Source organism: Silurus aristotelis, assembly GCF_946808225.1.
Source record: "Silurus aristotelis genome assembly, chromosome: 1".
Lineage (NCBI taxonomy): Eukaryota > Metazoa > Chordata > Actinopteri > Siluriformes > Siluridae > Silurus > Silurus aristotelis.
The window spans coordinates 12058564-12077537 of record NC_139574.1 but is presented as its reverse complement, the minus strand read 5'-3'; the positions used below and the strand labels follow the sequence as shown (position 1 = coordinate 12077537).

The window sequence follows — 18974 nt, the reverse complement described above, 5'->3', positions numbered from 1 at the left end:
GCAACTCATAAAATATGATAACCCAAGGACAATCCATATAATATCCAGCATCCAACACCAGGGCAGAGCTCTACAATACTACACATTGGTATGTTAGACCAGTTCTCCATAACATCAAACAACATGCTGCATTTCAGACAGTAATTCTACAATACTGGACAGGATATTAAACAAATTATTACTGGTTATTATGTATTTGTAAAGTTATTTGGATTAATTGTGTAACTTGACACAAGATCTAGAGCTAGAACCAATACGCATGCGCAATCGGGGCCAACCCATCTCTTGTAGGCGGCCTGTGTGTGTGTGTTGTGTGTGTGTGTGTGTGTGTGTGTGTGTGTGGCACGGAAGAAAAAGCCGCAAACACGCTGATGTAGAGTTATCTGGCCGGAGGAGATGTTCTCATGGAGCTGGTCAGCCCGACAGCGTCTCGTCTGCGTTTGACTTCACCATGCACTTCAGGAGCTTAGTAAGATGCGTGTGTGTTGCCAGATAATCATTTTGCTTCTCGCCTGCAACTTCTGCGCCTTCGTTTATACTCAGGGTAAGTCAGTTTTGGGGCTTTTTTTTTTCTTTTAAGTTGTTTTGTATCACTTTGTGCCATAAAAAAGTGTTGATTAAGGGCCAATTATTCGTGTTACGCCGATGCACAATTGTAATTCAATATAATGCATTAAACAAAAAACCCACTACTTTCCACAATAAAAATATGTATTTATGATGGCGGAGTTTCTATGGACGGGGTCCGTTATGTTTCGTCGTCATTTCTCCGAGACACTTTCACACCAAGCTGACAAGTCGGACAGAAAGTCCAGCATTACAGAGCCCCAGCTACACAACTTGAAACACACTCCATAACCCCGTACACACCGTCCAACTTTTATAAAAAATTGCTCTTTATTTTTTAGAATGAAACGCGCCGCCATTCAATAATAGCAGCTGTACTGCGTGAAGGCGAAATGCTGCCTTCACGTGCCATCGGAATGATTATTAATGTAAGTTTCCGAATCATAGGCGACGTGTGAACACCGCTTCAAGTCGTAACTACACTAAAATATACACTGAAATATTTACTGAAAAATATAATACACACAACTTTCAGTCACCCTAGTGTGTAATCTGTCACTTATAAGGTTTTATAATAACGGTGAACACTTTGTATGATTAAGATTATTGTTGTTGTTATTATTATCATCAATAATAATTTAATGCATTTTTATTCAAGTAGTCCAATCACAGATTATGTGCGGTTTTTTTTATTACAACACTGACTAAACCATGTTAGTAGGATAGGAAATTATTTCAGACTGTATAAGCAGGTAGTGTTAGAGATGTACTTGAACATCTGTATGGTTATTATTATGACAATGTGAAGCACTTGAAGGTAGCATGGGATCACTGGAAGATATTGAACCATGCTGACTTTGTTTATTTGTTTGTTGAAATCCCTTTTTGGATGTTTGATCCTATTTTATCGCATTGTTGGTGTCTTTTTATAGGTACAACCCGTAAAAAACCAAAAATAGAAATAATTTCATTTCATTTGCATTTATAAGAGAGAGTGTGAAGTGTCTTCTAACACCATAGAGATCTCAAGTAGGATGCTAGCAAGGCCTTACTTGACATTTTGTTCACTAGTCCATTTGGCCTTCTCTGTTTGTATTTGTTTGGCGTGCTCTTGTAAAGCAAATGGCAGTCTGGCAAAGTGTTAGTCTAAACCCCTGACTGAAAGCCAATTTTTACACATTTCTAATTTATTTATATAATCAAAAAGGACTATGCAAAGCAATTAACATGTAAAATGATTCTTAGGCCACCTGGAATTCACTACAAGGTGTGAGTGTTGAGATCACATATAATGCCAGATCAGATGTTATTCCTCTATAACATGGACATTCTCAAGAATCGGGTATATCCTTTGTTTTTATTTCAATTGTTGCCCCAGATATGCAGCTATTGCACACCGAGCTGTCCAGAGGTTCCCCTCACATCTGTCTGGTCAAGTAAATCTTCTCATGTTGTACCTATTTGAAGTTCCCCTTTTTTCCGTAGCGAGCATCTGCAACCCATTTAAGCTCCTTCAAGTGAGATTCAGGACATGAGGGGGGTTGGGGAGAGGTGGCACTCAGAGGCTCCCTCCTTTAAACAGCTTTAGTTCTTCGTACAGCTCACGGTTTAAGTGTAACATCAGAAATTCTGGAAATGTACAGTATTTTAGGGTTCTCTGAGCAGAGTGTCTGGGAAAAAAATCTTTCCAAACCTTATGAAAATGTGTAAGTTACAGAAGTGGTAGTTATTTTTGATAGTTATTTGTCAGAATAGGACTCCAGACAGCATTGTCTCTTTTTCTTCTGTTTTTTATTTCTCATTTTTTTGCACAAAGCGTCTCGAATGAATAACACATTTTGTGTGTTGTCTGAAGTTCTGGAAAGTCTAGGGGAAAAGGGCTTCTAGATTATTTTCTGGAAGAAAGGACAAAAATCTCTCTCTCTCTCTCTCTCTCTCTCTCTCTCTCTCTCTCTCTCTCTCTCTCTCTCTCTCTCTCTCTCTCTCACTCTCACTTTGTCTCTCAAAGCACTATTTATGCACAAATGCTTTTCTATCTGTTTTAAATGGCCACTTCCTAAATAATAGATAGGATTAATTTCAGGAGTATGGATATGAAATTTGAACTCATATTGATTTGAAAATGTGTCTCACTGCCAGCACACGCAGTATCAATAAGACGCTGTGTCGGGAAAAGCACAGACCTGTACTCAACCTTAACATATATTCTATACTGTGAATTACAAATACACAGCAGTATTATAGATGTGAGAGTTTGGGGATATGAGATGCTTACAACACACACTTTGAACAAATCTGTGCATATTTTTTATATGATGCATATAAAGGTTTTGTTTTTGTTTTTTTTTAGCTTATATAGCACCAAGGAAAATGTTATGTAATCTATTAAAAAATTTCTGTATTATAGTAATATTATAGAACTTGACTATTTTTATAAAACATCTGAGATACATAGTGTTGAATATAGACTAGAGTTTTCTGTGCTTTTACTAGACAATACAAAGGTACTATATTATAATATACACTATACTGCACTGTACTATACCACACTATACTATATTTGTTTTCATATATATTTTTTCTGCTTATTTTCTTCCCAATTTTGGTCACCTACCAATTCCAACCAAGCAGTAAGCTAATACGACATATAACAAACCTTTGAAGGAAACAAATAAGATACTGTATGCTTCTTTAGAGACACGTGAATTCTGCCAACCACATCTTTTTCCGAGGACTCCTGCTCACGCTTCATCACCAGGCAGTGTAACACACATTCTCTGAAAGGACTCTCCTCTGCATCCATGACGCTGACAGTGATTGACTAGTGTCATTAGCGTTAATGATAGTTATAATGATACCCTGAGTGCATGGCCTGTTTTGATCCCAGGCACAGATGGCATGATCAGGATTAGAATTTATGATTTCCTGAAAAAACAGGCTTAATGCTGTCCCTTGCACCACATCGATATATTGGGCAAAAAGACACAGCTATAGTTTGTAGCATACGTCTTTTTACATCGTGGTAGATTTGTTTTGTACCTGATGGCAGTAACTTTTCTTGTTTTCTTATTGTATAGTTTTTTGTTTCTGATTAGCTAACTTTAATACTTTTTTGACACAAATCTAACAATTTACTGTGCACATGTACCATCCCTTTTTTTTCCAAAGTCCAAAGAATGTAGGATATGCACAGCTGCCATCTTGTGTATGTGTGTGCTGAGCTGTAAGTACATGAGAGTCAATTGCAAAAACCAGCCAAAGACTGTGTGTCTTTGTTTCCCTAGCAATGTCTTTGTAAAAAGCATATCTATCATAGTCCAAGAGAAAACACATAGAGAGAAAAACTTGCTTACTAATTATACTTCACTTTGTGTCTGCGAAAGAATGAATGCAGTCTACATCTTTAAGCTGCAATGTATTGACGGTTCTATTGACATAACATAGTTATTCATTGGCAGTCTATGCTTTTTGCCCCATGGCTCTTGATGAAGTCACATGGATTTTGTTTTTCAGTAAGTTGCTCTACATTGGCTCATGGAGTCGTAAGTTGTGCCTGGATAAGCACCGTGCAATAACAACGTAAAAGCAGTCAAACTATACAGTTGAAATTAATTTGAATAATAGAGAAAGAGGGTGAAAAGATTTACTTGAGGATTATAATTGTCCGATTTTTGTATTTGTCTGCAGAACTATGCTTATTCTCCTGTTGGTTTTTTTTACTTGTTATTACGTGGTGAATGTTTGGACAAGGTCCCTCAGCTTGTCAGGATTAGGAGGCGCTCTTACGTAACAGGGTAGGACGCGTCTCTCGTTTGATCCTTTGCCAGCCGATCTGTTGAGCAAGTCCACCAGTCACGCTCTTTATCCAAACATATGCAAACCATTTCATTCATCATGTCCTTTCTCTGCCTTCAGTGTGTAACTGTGTGACATGTCTATATAATGTGTCCTTTCTGATGTCTTGTTATTGAATCTGAAACAGTGGTGTCTTTCTGCTTTTCTACGAGAACTAGCTCGTTCTTGACATCTGCCGAATAAAAGTGAGAGCCCAAGTGCTTCAAAAGCTCAGAGAGCACATGCCATATAGATCCTAAACACCTGGAGTACACATGTGAGATGCTCCACAGCCAGATTCGTGTCTTGACCACTAATTTTTGCCATCTTCACCTACACAGCACATGGACCATGAGGATGCCATCGCTTTAATATACGTAAATATTATCTCCGATGTATAAAATATTTCCAGATGTATTTACAGCAGCGATGTATCTTTTTTGTTTTTTTCGTTTTTGCTTTTTAGATCTTTACCGAACTGACCTTGGACATGACATTTGCCTGATAGACTTCTAAAGCCAATGTCCATTTGCTTAACAAGATCAATTCTAAATTCACTCACTGCTTGAATTTGACCAAGACCAACATGGCAAAATATGAAGCTTGAAATTATATTAAAAACAAATCATAGGTCAGAAAATGAGCAAGAATTAAATAGATACCCTTGTAGGAGCTCCTGTGCCACCATTTACTCGTTTACCTTTGCTGTGTTGAAGTGTTTGGCGATAACCTGGAAACAGGAAATTCACTTCTCTACTTTCTCTGTATTAAAAGGTAAAATCATGATAAAAAATTATCCCATACTAATTTACTTTATCTGTTTTTCTTGCTCATTTTCTGACAGGTAATGTAGTTGTAAAGACTATTAAAGACATAATATTTAGCCACTTTATGCTAGGTCAATGTTTTTTTTTTTTGCCCAGGATTATTGTCTATTATTTATGGCGACTACACAGATTTTAGCCACTTTGTCCTGTTTCCTGAGACAAAATAAACAATTCTCTTTTGGCTGCAGGCTTGAACTCTAAGAATCGAATACAATTTCCAGTCACCGTTTCTCTGAATTGGTGGCTGTGTGGGGCCTTCCATCCGGGTGTTGTTGATTTTTAACTTTGAAAATGCAAATAAAAGAAAACATGAATGGTTAATAATGGCCACCACTTGATCCTAAGGAAAAGTGGTTTTTCACTTGAAAGAGATGAAATATGTATTGATCCATTTATGAAATAAAAATGTAAGAAAAAAAAATTGTGATTCTCATTAAAACAGTTCTGATAAATTTCAATGTGGCATTGTTTTGGATTAAGAAATGTCCCAAAAAAGCAGTTATTAAAGTCAAATAAAATAATGTATATTAAAGGTTTAGTCTATTCATTACACTGCTGTTTTTTCCCATACCCAGGCTGAAAAAAAAACCCAGCTATGTACTTTGGGCACTGAAGGCTTCCATAACGTATCACTTCTACATTAAGTGTGGTAATTCAGCCATGACAGTAGTTAATATTTGCAACTTCTGTGACATTATAAAAGGTTTGGGAACATATAACTGATTTTATCACCCAGGGTGTCAAATATTGTCTGCCCTGAATACTGAATATGACCATTTATAAAGGACAAGCTGCAGACATACTGAGTTGGCTTGGTGGCATAAAAGTCTAGACTGACTTCCTGTTTGTTTGTTTTTTTTGGTTTGTTTAGTTTTTTTTAAAAGAAGTAAGAGGAATTGGAATGTTTTCTTTTTATTCCTTCCAAGTACAGAATTTTCTATTACAGCATGACAGCATTTTTCACTCTTGTCAGAAGTTGATTAATTGATGCACAGGAAGTCAACTTTGACCCGGACCCATTATTCGTTCTTTGTCCGAAATGACGAACTGCTCAGCACGAATGTAGGAGTAAAAACAGACCAGAGTCGACCATTCAGCATAGTACATCTTTATGACTTTCCAACTACTAAAGATGGGAGGGAGTGTGCTAATGGCCATTTCAGCTAGCCACGAGCAGCTAAAGGTCTTTTAAATTCTTGGCTTGTGGCAATTATTGTCCATTCTTCCTGTGTCAAGCCAGGAAGTACTGTGCTTTCACTCCAGCTGTGGAAAAAAGCAGCTATGGAAAAGAAGAAAAAAAAAACCCTACACAAACAGGAAATGCCCTGGCAGGAAATTTAAGCAATGTTTTGAATTTTCATAATTACACCGTTCATCAGCAGAGAACAGTCACTTTATTACCTCTGACTCTCTTTGTCACCGAGTAAAAATCCTTTGCATCGTTTTTTGTGCTCGAAGGCGGGAAAAACCTTTTGAGCCTCAAATGATCTGTGACCAGCTAAACCTAGCTAGGCAGGAGAACCAGCCAAGACCTCGTATTCACACCCTCTTATTAAGTCCAACAGATGTTTTAGTCAGAAATCCAAAACACTGACACCTTGGCAGTACAATGCGAACAGTGCTTGTGTGCAATAAACGTCCCCCAGGCCATCGAGCAGTAAGACTTCGACCACGGAATATGATTATAATGCAGCAGTGACTGTTCGGATTACAATGCCTGGAGTCGACAGGACACCCTTTTAGATATGACTTGCTCTCACCAGAAGACAGAATGTTCAGCGACCTCAGGTTGGGAAAAACTGTGACCTCAGGTTGGGAAAGAGGCTCAGAGTCAGCCATGAGAGAATCTACTGCACACACCCTTGTTCAGCAACTACCAGGAAATATAACCCAAAAAAATTCAAACGTTGTGGTTACACAATGTAACTTAACCACATAAGTGCCGTCCACGAGAGAAGAAAAGCCCTTTGTAATTATCTGCAAAAATAATGGAAAGTAACTGAGGGATAATGTGGTCTGGTGTTGATTGCTATAGATAGCAGCCAGGAGAAAATCCCTGTATGTTTCCCAAAACACTGAGCTAAGCATGGCACAGGCATTATTCACTGTCTGAGCAAGTCCTGCTTTTTTTCTCAACAGATATTCAAAATAGATTTTTTGCTATGGTCTTATAATGGTAACGGGAAACAATGGAAAAGCTATTTTTTTTTTTTCGTCTTTCTCGGCATACACTACAATAGAACATTAGTATTGTTATAAATCATTGAAAAATATATTGAATGGTCTCTACTTATTTCACCACAAAGTCTAGATAAGAGTCGATCTGGAAGTCACACCAGCAGATCAATGTGTACTTTGAAACCTTTTTTATTTTTTTTTAATGAAAGATATAATCAAATATGCAGCAATACATTTCTGGGTCAAATATACTCAAATTGTAGCACTTGGAAAATTTCTTAATATGTTTTCATCCACCAAGTCATTTTCCTTTACTCTCATGATCTTATTATTTAAACCAAACATGGACACATAATAATCTTTATTAGCAGTACATGAAGCACAAATAATGTTATTTAGTCTGTGTTTTTTCTGTAGATTGTGCTTTACATATCAGAGTCATTTAAGGTCGTTCAATAATTTGAGAATAAAACTAATCAGAAATAAGAGAAATTTTTTTAAAAATTATTATTATATTTTATATATTGATCAATTTAAAGCTAAAAAAGGTTTGGGCATCTCAAGAAAATCAAACAAATGAGCATGATCTATCACTATCTATGCGAATTAGTGCCTGTTTAAATTTTATGGTTATTTTTTTTACATTAATGATAATAAAAATAGAGAAATAGATATATCAGACACCACTCAGTGCTTTTAATGATTCTTCTTGTGCCATTATTCTGATCATTGTGTACATGCGGGCTCCATCTGTTAATTGCCAAGCTCTCTGATGTTTTCTACTGAGCAGTACAGTAAGAAAACAGCAGCAGCTCAGGGAGTACGAGAGGAAACAGCACGGGTTTTGCCATAGCAGATGTCCCATTCACACCAAGAAAGGCATGTGTCACACAGCCTGATTGATAACTGCCCATATGTAGGCATCACAGGAAGCCTGGCTTTGGAGTGGCTCAAGCTCGACGGCTGGCTTCACACAGAGGCTGATGACGATCAAGATTTGTGCACACAGCGCCTTTAAATCAAAGATTTATCTGAAGCATCTGTATGTGTGTTGATAGATCACACAAAGCTGAGAAAATGTGAAAATGTTTTTTTACAGCATTACTTGTACCCTAACAAGAGCTGATCAGCAGTCATTTGTCAGTAATTTGCGAAGCTTTCTTGTTTTGTAGTACTTTTCACTTTCTGTGTATTTAGCTGTCAGTTAGGACAACAGGCAATATGGTCACACTGCATTAACAGCGAGCTATCTTACACAGTGAACTACTCTGCTCATTTCATCCATCTACTTCTCTATTGTTCTGCCTCACCCCCTCCTAAGTGTCAGTGTGGGTCTTAACAGCTTGAAAGGATTACCTCAGACCCCATGCTGCCCTAGAACATATCAGTGTTTATCTTTGGAGCTGTTGAGGGCATGTCTCCAACCTAAGAAACTGAAACCCTTATTCCATCTGTTTGTCTTTCTTTACTTATGCTATTCTTTATTAAGCAATTAACCTTTCAAAATATTCATTCATTCATTCTTTCATTGTCTTGAATCTGAGAAACACTGGGTGTGAAATGGGATTACACTCTGAATGATATACGGCATCCCCACACTCTCACACACAAACACACACACACACGCACACACACACACACACACACACACACACACACACACACACACACACACACACACACACACACACACACACACACACACACACACACACAATAAATTCAGATCCGAAATAAAGAAAACAGGAATATTTGAGGTGGCAGCACTACCCATGCAGCACTATGCCACCATAGTGCTTCAAAAGAGAATTTATTGATACCATTTACTGGTGTGAATCAGAATCTTCATATTCTGATTCTGAATCTGATTCACATTAATAAAGGGTTCCTACACACAGAAAGCATGGTCACTAAATATTTTTTTGTTTGTGTTTTTCGCACCACTCTACAAACATCCCAAATCAGCAGGTTTTCAAATACTCCAAATTCTTAGCCTGTCTGGCTTTCTCATTGTCAAAGTAAAAGATCATGTTCCAGCCCCCACTCTACCCTTTTTCTGATATTTAATGTGAAATACTACCACTTGACTGCCTGATTAGATAATTGAATAGGTTACATATGTTCTTATTAAAGTGGCCCGCGAATATATCATAATGCAGTATTGATCTGTAACACAGCTGTTTAGAAAGTAATTCCTCCAACACATACCATAAAGTGTGTTATATAAAAAAAAAAAACATTCTTCCAAAACATTGAATATTTTGTATTGTAATCCCAAATGAAGTTCAAAGCTAAAAACGCGTTACCTATAAAGCCATTTCCTGTCCACATGGTCTGTATACAGGAATGCTCTTAACATTCCACAGGCTTTATTATCTGGATCAAAATTAACTGCTTGGGGATGGGTGGATACGTCACTCTATGAGTTTATCATCAAGGAAGTGAGTAACACCACTTGTAGAAAGAAAAGGGAGAGTGTTTAAAAAAAAAAAAATGACGTAGTCATCTTTAAGAAATTCTTTAGCTCTTTGCTGTAGCTAATTTCCCTCTAAACCTCCAGGACACATACCAGATGCTTAATGTAATGCAGGTGCATCTATTTTACAGAATTTGACTAGCACCATTTAGCTGAGACAGGGTCCAATCATGTATGGATCCATTTCTTTCTTTTGACCCCTGTCTTTTCCTGTTGTCTTTTCTTTCAGCTGAGCCGTGCTTTAGCTGCCTCTTAAGGCCTCACATCTGTCTATAAGGCTCTTTCATGTTCTCCATTTACCAGCTCTAGCAGCTCGTTTTATTCTCAGAGGATCTCCTTCTCTTCCACATGTTTCACAAAGAATGTAAATGTAAAAAAAGTGTAACTCATTTTATTAATGAGATATTTTATTCAATGTATTTTTATTTGTATAGAATTTTTAATAATGGACAATGTCTCAAAGCAGCTTTACAGAGATAAAGGGATTTTAAAGAATTTAAAAGTTTGATTCCTTTGTTCCTTATAGCTGTAAATTTATCTTTAATGAGCAAATCACTGGTGTCAGTGGTAAGGACTGACCCTGAGATGGCATGAGGAAGAAACCCTGAGAGGGACAAGACTCAAAAGGAAACCCATCCTCCTCTGGGTGGCACCGAATATCCGTTCATTACAGTCCCATTGTTATTGAGGTGTTCAGTGTTGCTACTTTAATGCAAAACTGTTCATGCAATATTGTTGACTGTTAATATTACTTACAGGTCAAAATCCATCCTCAAAGTTCTTGAGTTCTCAGTAACTTCATGGATCTTTAGGCTGTTCATGTAGAACCATCCCCAGCTGCATAGTGCATAGTGCATAGAGAGAGAGAGAGAGAGAGAGAGAGAGAGAGAGAGAGAGAGAGAGAGAAATGGTTTCATGTTAGCCATAGAGACCTTCAAAAGAGAAGACGACTAATAATAACAAAACATAACTTTAGTGCTTTCTTTACTTCTAAAGTAAAAAAAAATCAAAAGTTTCCATTTTGTGTATCATTTATAGTTACAAACATTACTATAATACATTACTTTAAATGAACTAGTAATACAATTGAAGGCAAATACATGAATACACTATATGTAGACACTAGAACAAAGTTGAAAGCAAACAAATGTTAAAAATGTAAGCTGTAACATTACAATTTATTTTTGCTGGAACTAAGAGGCACATTCCTGCTCCAGCATGACAATGCACAAAGCCAGCTCCATGAATCATGATTTGTGAAGGCTGGATTGGAAAAACCCTGAGTGTCCTTCACAGAACCCTGACCTCAACCCCAACTACACCCGAAAACACCCCACCCTACATCAGAGTCTGATCTCACTAATGTCTTTGTGGCTAAATGATCACAAATCCTGCAAGTCAAAATTTCAATCATATACTTCAAGAATGTAACTCTACAATATATATGACCACTTTTCTGCATGGGTATCATCAATGCTTAGAGTGAAATGGTTTGTTGAATTTGAAAAGATTTTAACGCTTTAATAGTAACACCTGTACATATTTGTGCAATTATCCAGCCAATCACATGGCAGCAGGACAGTGCATAGGCTCATGCAGATACTTGTGATGAGATTCAGTGAATACAATTTATATCAATAAGGGGTTCCTACACACAGAAATGGTGTTTACTAAATGTTTTTGGTTTTTATCCCAGAAGAGTGGAGGTGATTACAACAGCTAAATGTAAAATGAGATGCTCATCGAGTACATATGGTTGTGATGATCAGGTGTCCATTAATTTGTGGACTATCATGTAACTACATATAAGCAAATATTCTTAATAGTGCCAGTTAAACAAACAGCATGACTAGAACACAACAGTTAATCCCCACTGTTTTTTTATGTACAACTTCAACATTTGCATAACAATGGCATAACAAATTCCAGTGTAACAAGTTCTATGTTGCTGTTCTCCTTCTCATTAGCAGCCACAAGGACGCCTGACACAAAAATTCTGACGAGCGCTTTTAGCTGCCCTTTGTGTAACCCTAATCAAGAATGAAAACACACACACACACACACACACACACACACACACACACACACACACACACACACACACACACACACACACACACACACACACACACAAACGGGCCTAAAATAAACCCATTTAATCTGACAAACATGCATAATAAAAACTGTTATATTTTTTGTTTAAAAAAAATTACACAATCACTGCTAGTGCATGCGATTGTTACTGAGCCTTTATCAACTTCTTGAGCAACTGTAATTTGTATGGCCAGGGCTGAATGCCTTGCGTCCTTCTCACAGGGTCAGGAAAACAAAAGGAGCTAGACGAGTGCACGGAGCACAGGACTGGCGCTGTAGTTTGGCCTGAATGCTCTGCTGCACCTTCAGTTGTGTCATTAAAATGGCAGCTCGTTAAAGGAGCTGGGCGGCAACCACAAAGAGAACCCAGATTGCCCTGCTGCCCTTAACAGTGCAGAAGTACTTCAAGCAGAAATTTCCCAATTACAATGAGCAAAAGCCAGCTTATGCTATGCAAATCCTCAGAGAAAATAAAGCAAGCTTGCCTCAGATAATATTTGCTATTTGCCAGGACTGGCAGCTGATTTGACTAACGTTTGCTCCACATTACTGCTGTCAGTTATGCTGTAGAGTGCCAGCTATTTCTTTTGCCAGGTAATTAGCCTTGACAAGAATCTTAGCAAGGCTATTAGGTAAAGTGCTTTTAACAATACCAAATCAGCAAATGCATAGTTTTTGCTTATTTAGAACTTCTGCTTCTGCGATACTTAGTTTAACAATAGTCCATTTAAAACTTTTGTTCTATAATTCTTATGATCTGTAAAGCTGCTTTAAGACAATGTTCATTGTGAAAAGCGCTATAGAAATAATGCTTGAACTTCAAACTTGGACTTGGTGAAGACAAAAGTTTCTGGAGACCTCACCATAAGAGTTGAATGCGCTTTTTGAACATCTCATTCCACATTTAGTTCCCTTTTGCTGTTATAATATCCTCCACTCTTCTGGGAAGGTGTTCCACTAGATTTTGGAGTATGCTTGAGATTTGTGCTCATTGAGTCGGAAAGGGGTTAGTAAAGCCAGGTACTAATGTAGGGTGAGGAGGCCTGAGGTGCAGTCAGCGCTCCGAATAATTCCAAAGGTGTTTTTCAGTAGGGTTGAGGTGAGAGGTCTGTAGTAGGCCTCTCAAGATCACTTCAACCCTTGTAAAGCATATTTTAATGGAGCTCGCTTTGTGCACAGTGACAGGATTGTGTCTCTTAGTTTAAGTAAAGGAAAATTTTATGCTGCCACATCCAAAAACTTTGTGGTAAAGGTTTGCGGAAGAACCAAATATGTTTGGAAAAGTCAGGTGTCCCAATGCTTTCTTCCATATAGTGTGTAGCTATTTATCTATGTCTCAAACACCAGCAAACTTACACAGAAAGAGATGTCTCATTTGTCTTACCTGAATGAATAGAAAACAGTGTATTATGGGTGAATGGATAGATGCAGCAAAAGAATTGCATGTGCAGTGGCTATAACTTCTGAGTTCTTTACGTATCTGTTTCTTAAATTCAGAGGAACCAGAAACCAGAAAGAGTTTGTTTGTTTGAATTACATATAAACCATAGAAACCATAGAAAACTAGGGAAAAACAGTGATAAATATGTCCAAGCTGTTAGTGTGGTATGTGACTTTTGGCTTTGACAGTTCCTCAAACTGAGACAAATCACTCAAATTGGTTTCGGTTAGTGCTTTATGCTGAATTGTTTTATAATCTGAGCTGCACATTTATTTAACTCATGCCAGTGATATTCTCTGACAGATTTTTAGTTGTGCCCAAATATTAACAAAGCAGTTGGTCACTGTAAACCATGACCATGCTGTTAACAATGGACACTGTCACAAAGCAGCTTTACAGAGATAAGTGTGAATGTATAAGTGTAGTACTTATAAATTTGTTTCTTTGTAAGTTTATCCCTAATGAGCGAGCCAGTAGTGACTATGGCAAGGAAAAACTCCTTGAGATGGTATGAGGAAGAACCCTTTAGTGGAACCAGCCTCAAAAAGGGAACCCATGCTCATTTGAAACACAACAAATGTCCATTAATTATAGTTTTATCATTGTTCACGTGTACTGATTGATGCCTAAATGCAGAACTGTGCAAATTGCGTTCATAGTAGCATTCTGCTGATATTAATTACAGTCTAAATTCATCCTCATAGTTCATGAGTTGCTCAGGATCTTAAGGCCGTTCATGAGGAACCATCCCTAGCTGCACAGAGTGATCTTCAATTGAAGAGAACTCCATGCAGGTATGGTGTTGGAATGAATTAGGCACATCCGAAGTATGTATAAAGGGACAGGACACTGGTCACTGAACATATATTTACCTAGAATGCACTACAACTTCTTTCAAGATGCACTTTCTTACTGGCCATACTCTTGTTCCAAATCGATTTTAACCCTAAATCAGATTATGCAGTTATGCAGATAGAATAAAAAAAAAATGGATCACTTATATATGGTAATAATACAATGACATTAGCCTCACATGGTTGATTTTTTCATGCACATTTTAAAATGTGCTTATATCTGTTTCCAAGAAGTCATTAACCTTTATAATAGTAAATGCTTCTACCACTTAAGTTGATCTCTGGTCACATCCCTGCACAGACAGCTTTGTTAATGTCTGGGATATTTGCCCCCTTTGTTGCTTAAGGGCATAGTACTTTGACCAGACAATCTGTGAAGGAATGCAAGCGCCAAGATTTTGCAAGCTCTAACAGAGACAGTCCAGGAACAGATGTCCCCCTGAGACCTTGCTCTTTTTTTTTTGTTTCCTCATCCCTGGATTGAACCCCATATGAGCCTGACATGTCAGGGGCTAGCATGTCTGCTGTTCCTCATGCTGACAGTTTTGAGCCCAAATAGAATCCAGACACATCATGCCTTCTTGTGGAAGTGTCTCGGGTTGGAGTGCCACAGCCTCGCATCCTGAGCTTTCCCAGCCCCTCTTTTGCGCCTTGAGTTTTCATGTCTGGTTCTCATTCAGTTTTGATCAGCTTCGTTGGGCCTGTCAGAGAGCTGCTCTTTTAAGTTGGTTTTAATTTCTGCCAGAGATGCCTGCTTCTCTGGACATCAAATACACACTTTCACTAACACCCTACGTGCAAGAGGCTTGCGAGTGTTACACCCCTCCTTCTCTTCCTGTACCGCTTGAACGCTGTTGGACCCCCTCTTCCCACTGCTAAAACATGCCTTGGGAATGGGAGGGGTGCAAAGGGGGCTTCCTGTGGTTTGTCAAAAAAGAAGCTTGATTTAGATGTTTACATGAAGGACTCCGCGGGGGGGTCATAGAGGGAGGGGGGCTGAATTTAGGGGGTCACAGAGGAGAATTCCTTTGATGTGGCTTGTGGGTGGCATTATTACTTTTCTTCCAAAAACAGAGACACAGTAGCGGGTAAGCCCAAAATGCTAGCACATGTGAGGCTCACTGTGAAGATAATCTACAACCTCTTTCCTGTGACCCAAAAACTTGTAATTACTGCAGACAAATACAAATCACAAATCTTGCTGCTTTTCCGGCTTGAAGATGTCTACATTTTCTTGGCAGCCATAAATAGAATATATTAATCGTGTCTACTGTAACTCTGAGTGTAAAGGATGCATTCAGACATTTTCAGATATTGTTCCTCCACTAATATTCACACACAGTCTGTGACTGTGGTAACTTAACAGTCTGAGACTTTTTCTGGTGTGTCTGCTTCACACTTTGAATGTGGGTTCATCACAAATTTAAAGACCTTATTATACAAACAGTTTGGAGAGTTAGAGAACCTATGATAAAGAACTATTTTTACTAAACCTCATCAGTGATAAAGAACAAGTTACCACAGGAGGAAGACTGACATGCTTGACTGACATTGCAAATAGCCAAACTTTTTGAGAAAATACTCTATGAACATTTGAAATAGGTACACCTAAAATCTATTTCAGTCTATTAGACATATTTTGTGAGAAAGACATGCAGGTAGTTGGTGTGAAAGAGGCAGATGTAGAGGACAGGGTGGTATGGAGACGAAAGATCCGCTGTGGTGACCCCTAATGGGAGCAGCCGAAAGAAGATGAAGAAGACATATTTTGTAAGAGCATATTTTGCTATTGCACATTATTTAAATGCTTGATTATTTTTTTTTAAATCTGGTCTGCACATAGTACTCAAAGTACAGAATGTCTTTTTTTGTTTTGTTTTTTACAATATTGCCATGAAAATAAATGTTATATATAGTTATGACGGTTAAAATAATTTAACTGATGTAAAACCTGCCCAACTTTATACATTTTTCATAAAAAAAATGTAAATATGTAAAATATTAACAAGTATTCTTCTATTATTTGTTTTCCAAAAATATGCATCTTCTTCACAAGCCAATCGTCTTGCGAATCTTGAATGATTGACAAGCTGCACAGGTGGTTTAAAATTCACCTCACCTTAATCACTAACCTTAGTTTTCCAGCTGGTTCTGCATCCTCATTTTGGATCAGTGTAAATCAAATCTAAAATCTGTCATGTATACAGGTAGTCGTCGACTTACGCCCACAATTGGGACCGACAGATCGGTCGTAACACGATTTGGTCAGTAGAGTAGGCTATATGTACAGTACTGTGAAATAATGCCGGGAGCTGGGACGCACTGTCGTACCCAGCGGCTAGCGGCCTACGACACTCGCAACACGATTTGGTCGTAAGTAGAGTAGGCTATATGTACAGTACTGTGAAATTATGCCGGAAGCTGGTAAAAAAATAACGTACACCGCGGCTAGCGGTTGTGGTCGTAAAGTCGAATGGTGGTAAGTTGCATAGGTTGTAAGTCAACGACTACCTGTACAGAGTAACTAAAAGTAGGCACATAAAAACCCTATTTTTTTTGTAATTTCTGTATGCAACATAATTGCAAGCCAGAAATGAACCCATTCCACTGTAAACATTTATAGTGTCTATCTAATAATCTTAGATGATAGAAAACACTACATCTTGAAGCTTTAGCTAAGATGTATGCCCTTTCGAAATATTTATGATGCATTTACAAACGAGTGTAGTAGCTACCAGTCATTTTACTAGGGATTCGACTGAAGGCATCACATTTATCACTGGATTACAATCTCTACTGTTTTACCATTCCCATTTGTTCATAAATGCAAAATAAGTTGCTCCATATTCGCATTAGAATTGCAGAAAAACAGCTCATGCTGTCCGACTCTCACAAACCACTTGACATTCCCCAGTGGCCAACTGCCAGCTTGGTGTGTCCCGGGCTTTAAATTCTTATCATTCGTTCTTAATCTAACCTTATATATTTCATTGGTTAAAATATAATACTGTTTTTGGAAAAAGAATGAGAATAAGTTTTGGAGAAAGGTTGAGAGTTGAGAGGTTTTTGGAACTGTATCGTTAGTGAGTCTTCAACCAGTTGTAGTTTAAGGGCAGTCGTCCCCAACCCCCGGGCCAAGGACCAGCACCGGTCTGTGGGTCAACTGGTACCGGGCTGCACAGAAAGAATACATAAATTACATTATTTCCGTTTTATTCATTATCTGATTTTGAACAGTTTTATTTTGGAAAATTACTGGATTCTCTCCACCATATCTGTCTATGACTCACTCTTAATGCATGTCATGATGCCTCGGTCACATGTCTTACCTCCATCCGCTACCTTCTTAAAGGGGCTGCTCCGGCCGCTAACACATAATACATTACCGCTTAACTCAAACCCCCAAGCGAGCAAAATGAACAAAAAACAACACAGTGGATTCACATTTATTATTAGATTTAGAAAATACCCGTTTTTATGCCGGTCGTATGATTTTATTTTGTTGTATTTATATGCCACACCTTAGGTTCCCTGGTGGTCTAGTGGTTAGGATGCGGCACTCTCACTGCTGCAGCCCAGCCATTAGGGTTGCACAAGCCTCAGTGCCGGTCCCAAGCCCGGATAAATAGGGAGGGTTGCTTTAGGAAGGGCATCCAGCGTAAAAACGTGCCAAATCAAACAAGCGAATGGTCCGCTGTGGCGACCCCTAACGGGAGAAGCCGAAAGAAATTTGTATATGCCACACCTTAAAGGCTGGTCCTTGAAAATATTGGCCAACATTAATCTGGTTTGTGGCAGAAAAAAGGTTAGGGACCGCTGGTATAGGGAACATTTTTTTCGGGGAGTTTTTCCTTGCCACAGTCGCCACCGGCTTGCTCATCAGGGACAAACTTACTTATAAAGAACATATTCACTTTTAATCACCACATTATCTGTGTAAATGTGCTTTGAGACAATGTTCATTGTTTAAAGCGCTATACAAATAAAAATGAATTGAACTGAATTGAACATGTAGGCTCGGGGACCAAAACCTGCTACTGTAACAAGTACACTGATTGGAGAGACTTGTGTTGTTCAATAAATGTTTAATTTAAGCAATTTTCTGTATCATGTCTTATTTATTAACTATAAGATATTATGAGATAATGGGGCAAAAAGAAAATTGGCATCAAATATCGGCCATTGTCTGCCGTGATTTCTAAATATCGACATCGGCCAGAGAAAAAGCTGTATATATATATATATATATACACACACACACACACACACACACACACACACACACACACACACACACACACACACACAAACACTCACTATAATCAGTCTCTACCTCGTGAAAGGACTATATAAAAAAAATTTACTGCGTTTCCACTTCAATCTCACAGTAATTGGCTTCTCAGCCTCCTTACACACATTCAATCAATACACTTGGTTTTCCAGTCCTGGAAAATACAGACACCAGGTTCTAATTCATTCTTCCAATGGCTAAGTGGTAGGTAGTGTTCTTTTTGTTCAGTTTTTTCATTTGAAGCATACCAGCTTTACCATATGACACAGAAAGCTGTTGTAAGCTCATTCCAGAAAGCTTCTCTTTATCAGGACCTTGAGAGGTGAAGCATCCTGTTCTCTCTCACTCCTGAAGGCGTCTGGCTGTTTCAGACACGTAACCCTTAGTGATAGAATCCAGTACCAGTCCAGAC

General features: G+C 38.2%; 1 protein-coding gene across 1 annotated transcript in view; it reads left to right on the top strand.

Moving 5' to 3' along the window:
- Positions 1 to 290: 290 nt before the first annotated feature.
- Positions 291 to 18974, top strand: part of reck (reversion-inducing-cysteine-rich protein with kazal motifs) — a 70068-nt gene continuing 51384 nt past the window's right edge. The window contains exon 1 of the mRNA XM_083545304.1: positions 291 to 544. Coding sequence (XP_083401430.1) covers positions 475 to 544 — 70 coding nt within the window. The 5' untranslated portion in view covers positions 291 to 474. The remainder of the gene's footprint in view (positions 545 to 18974) is intronic.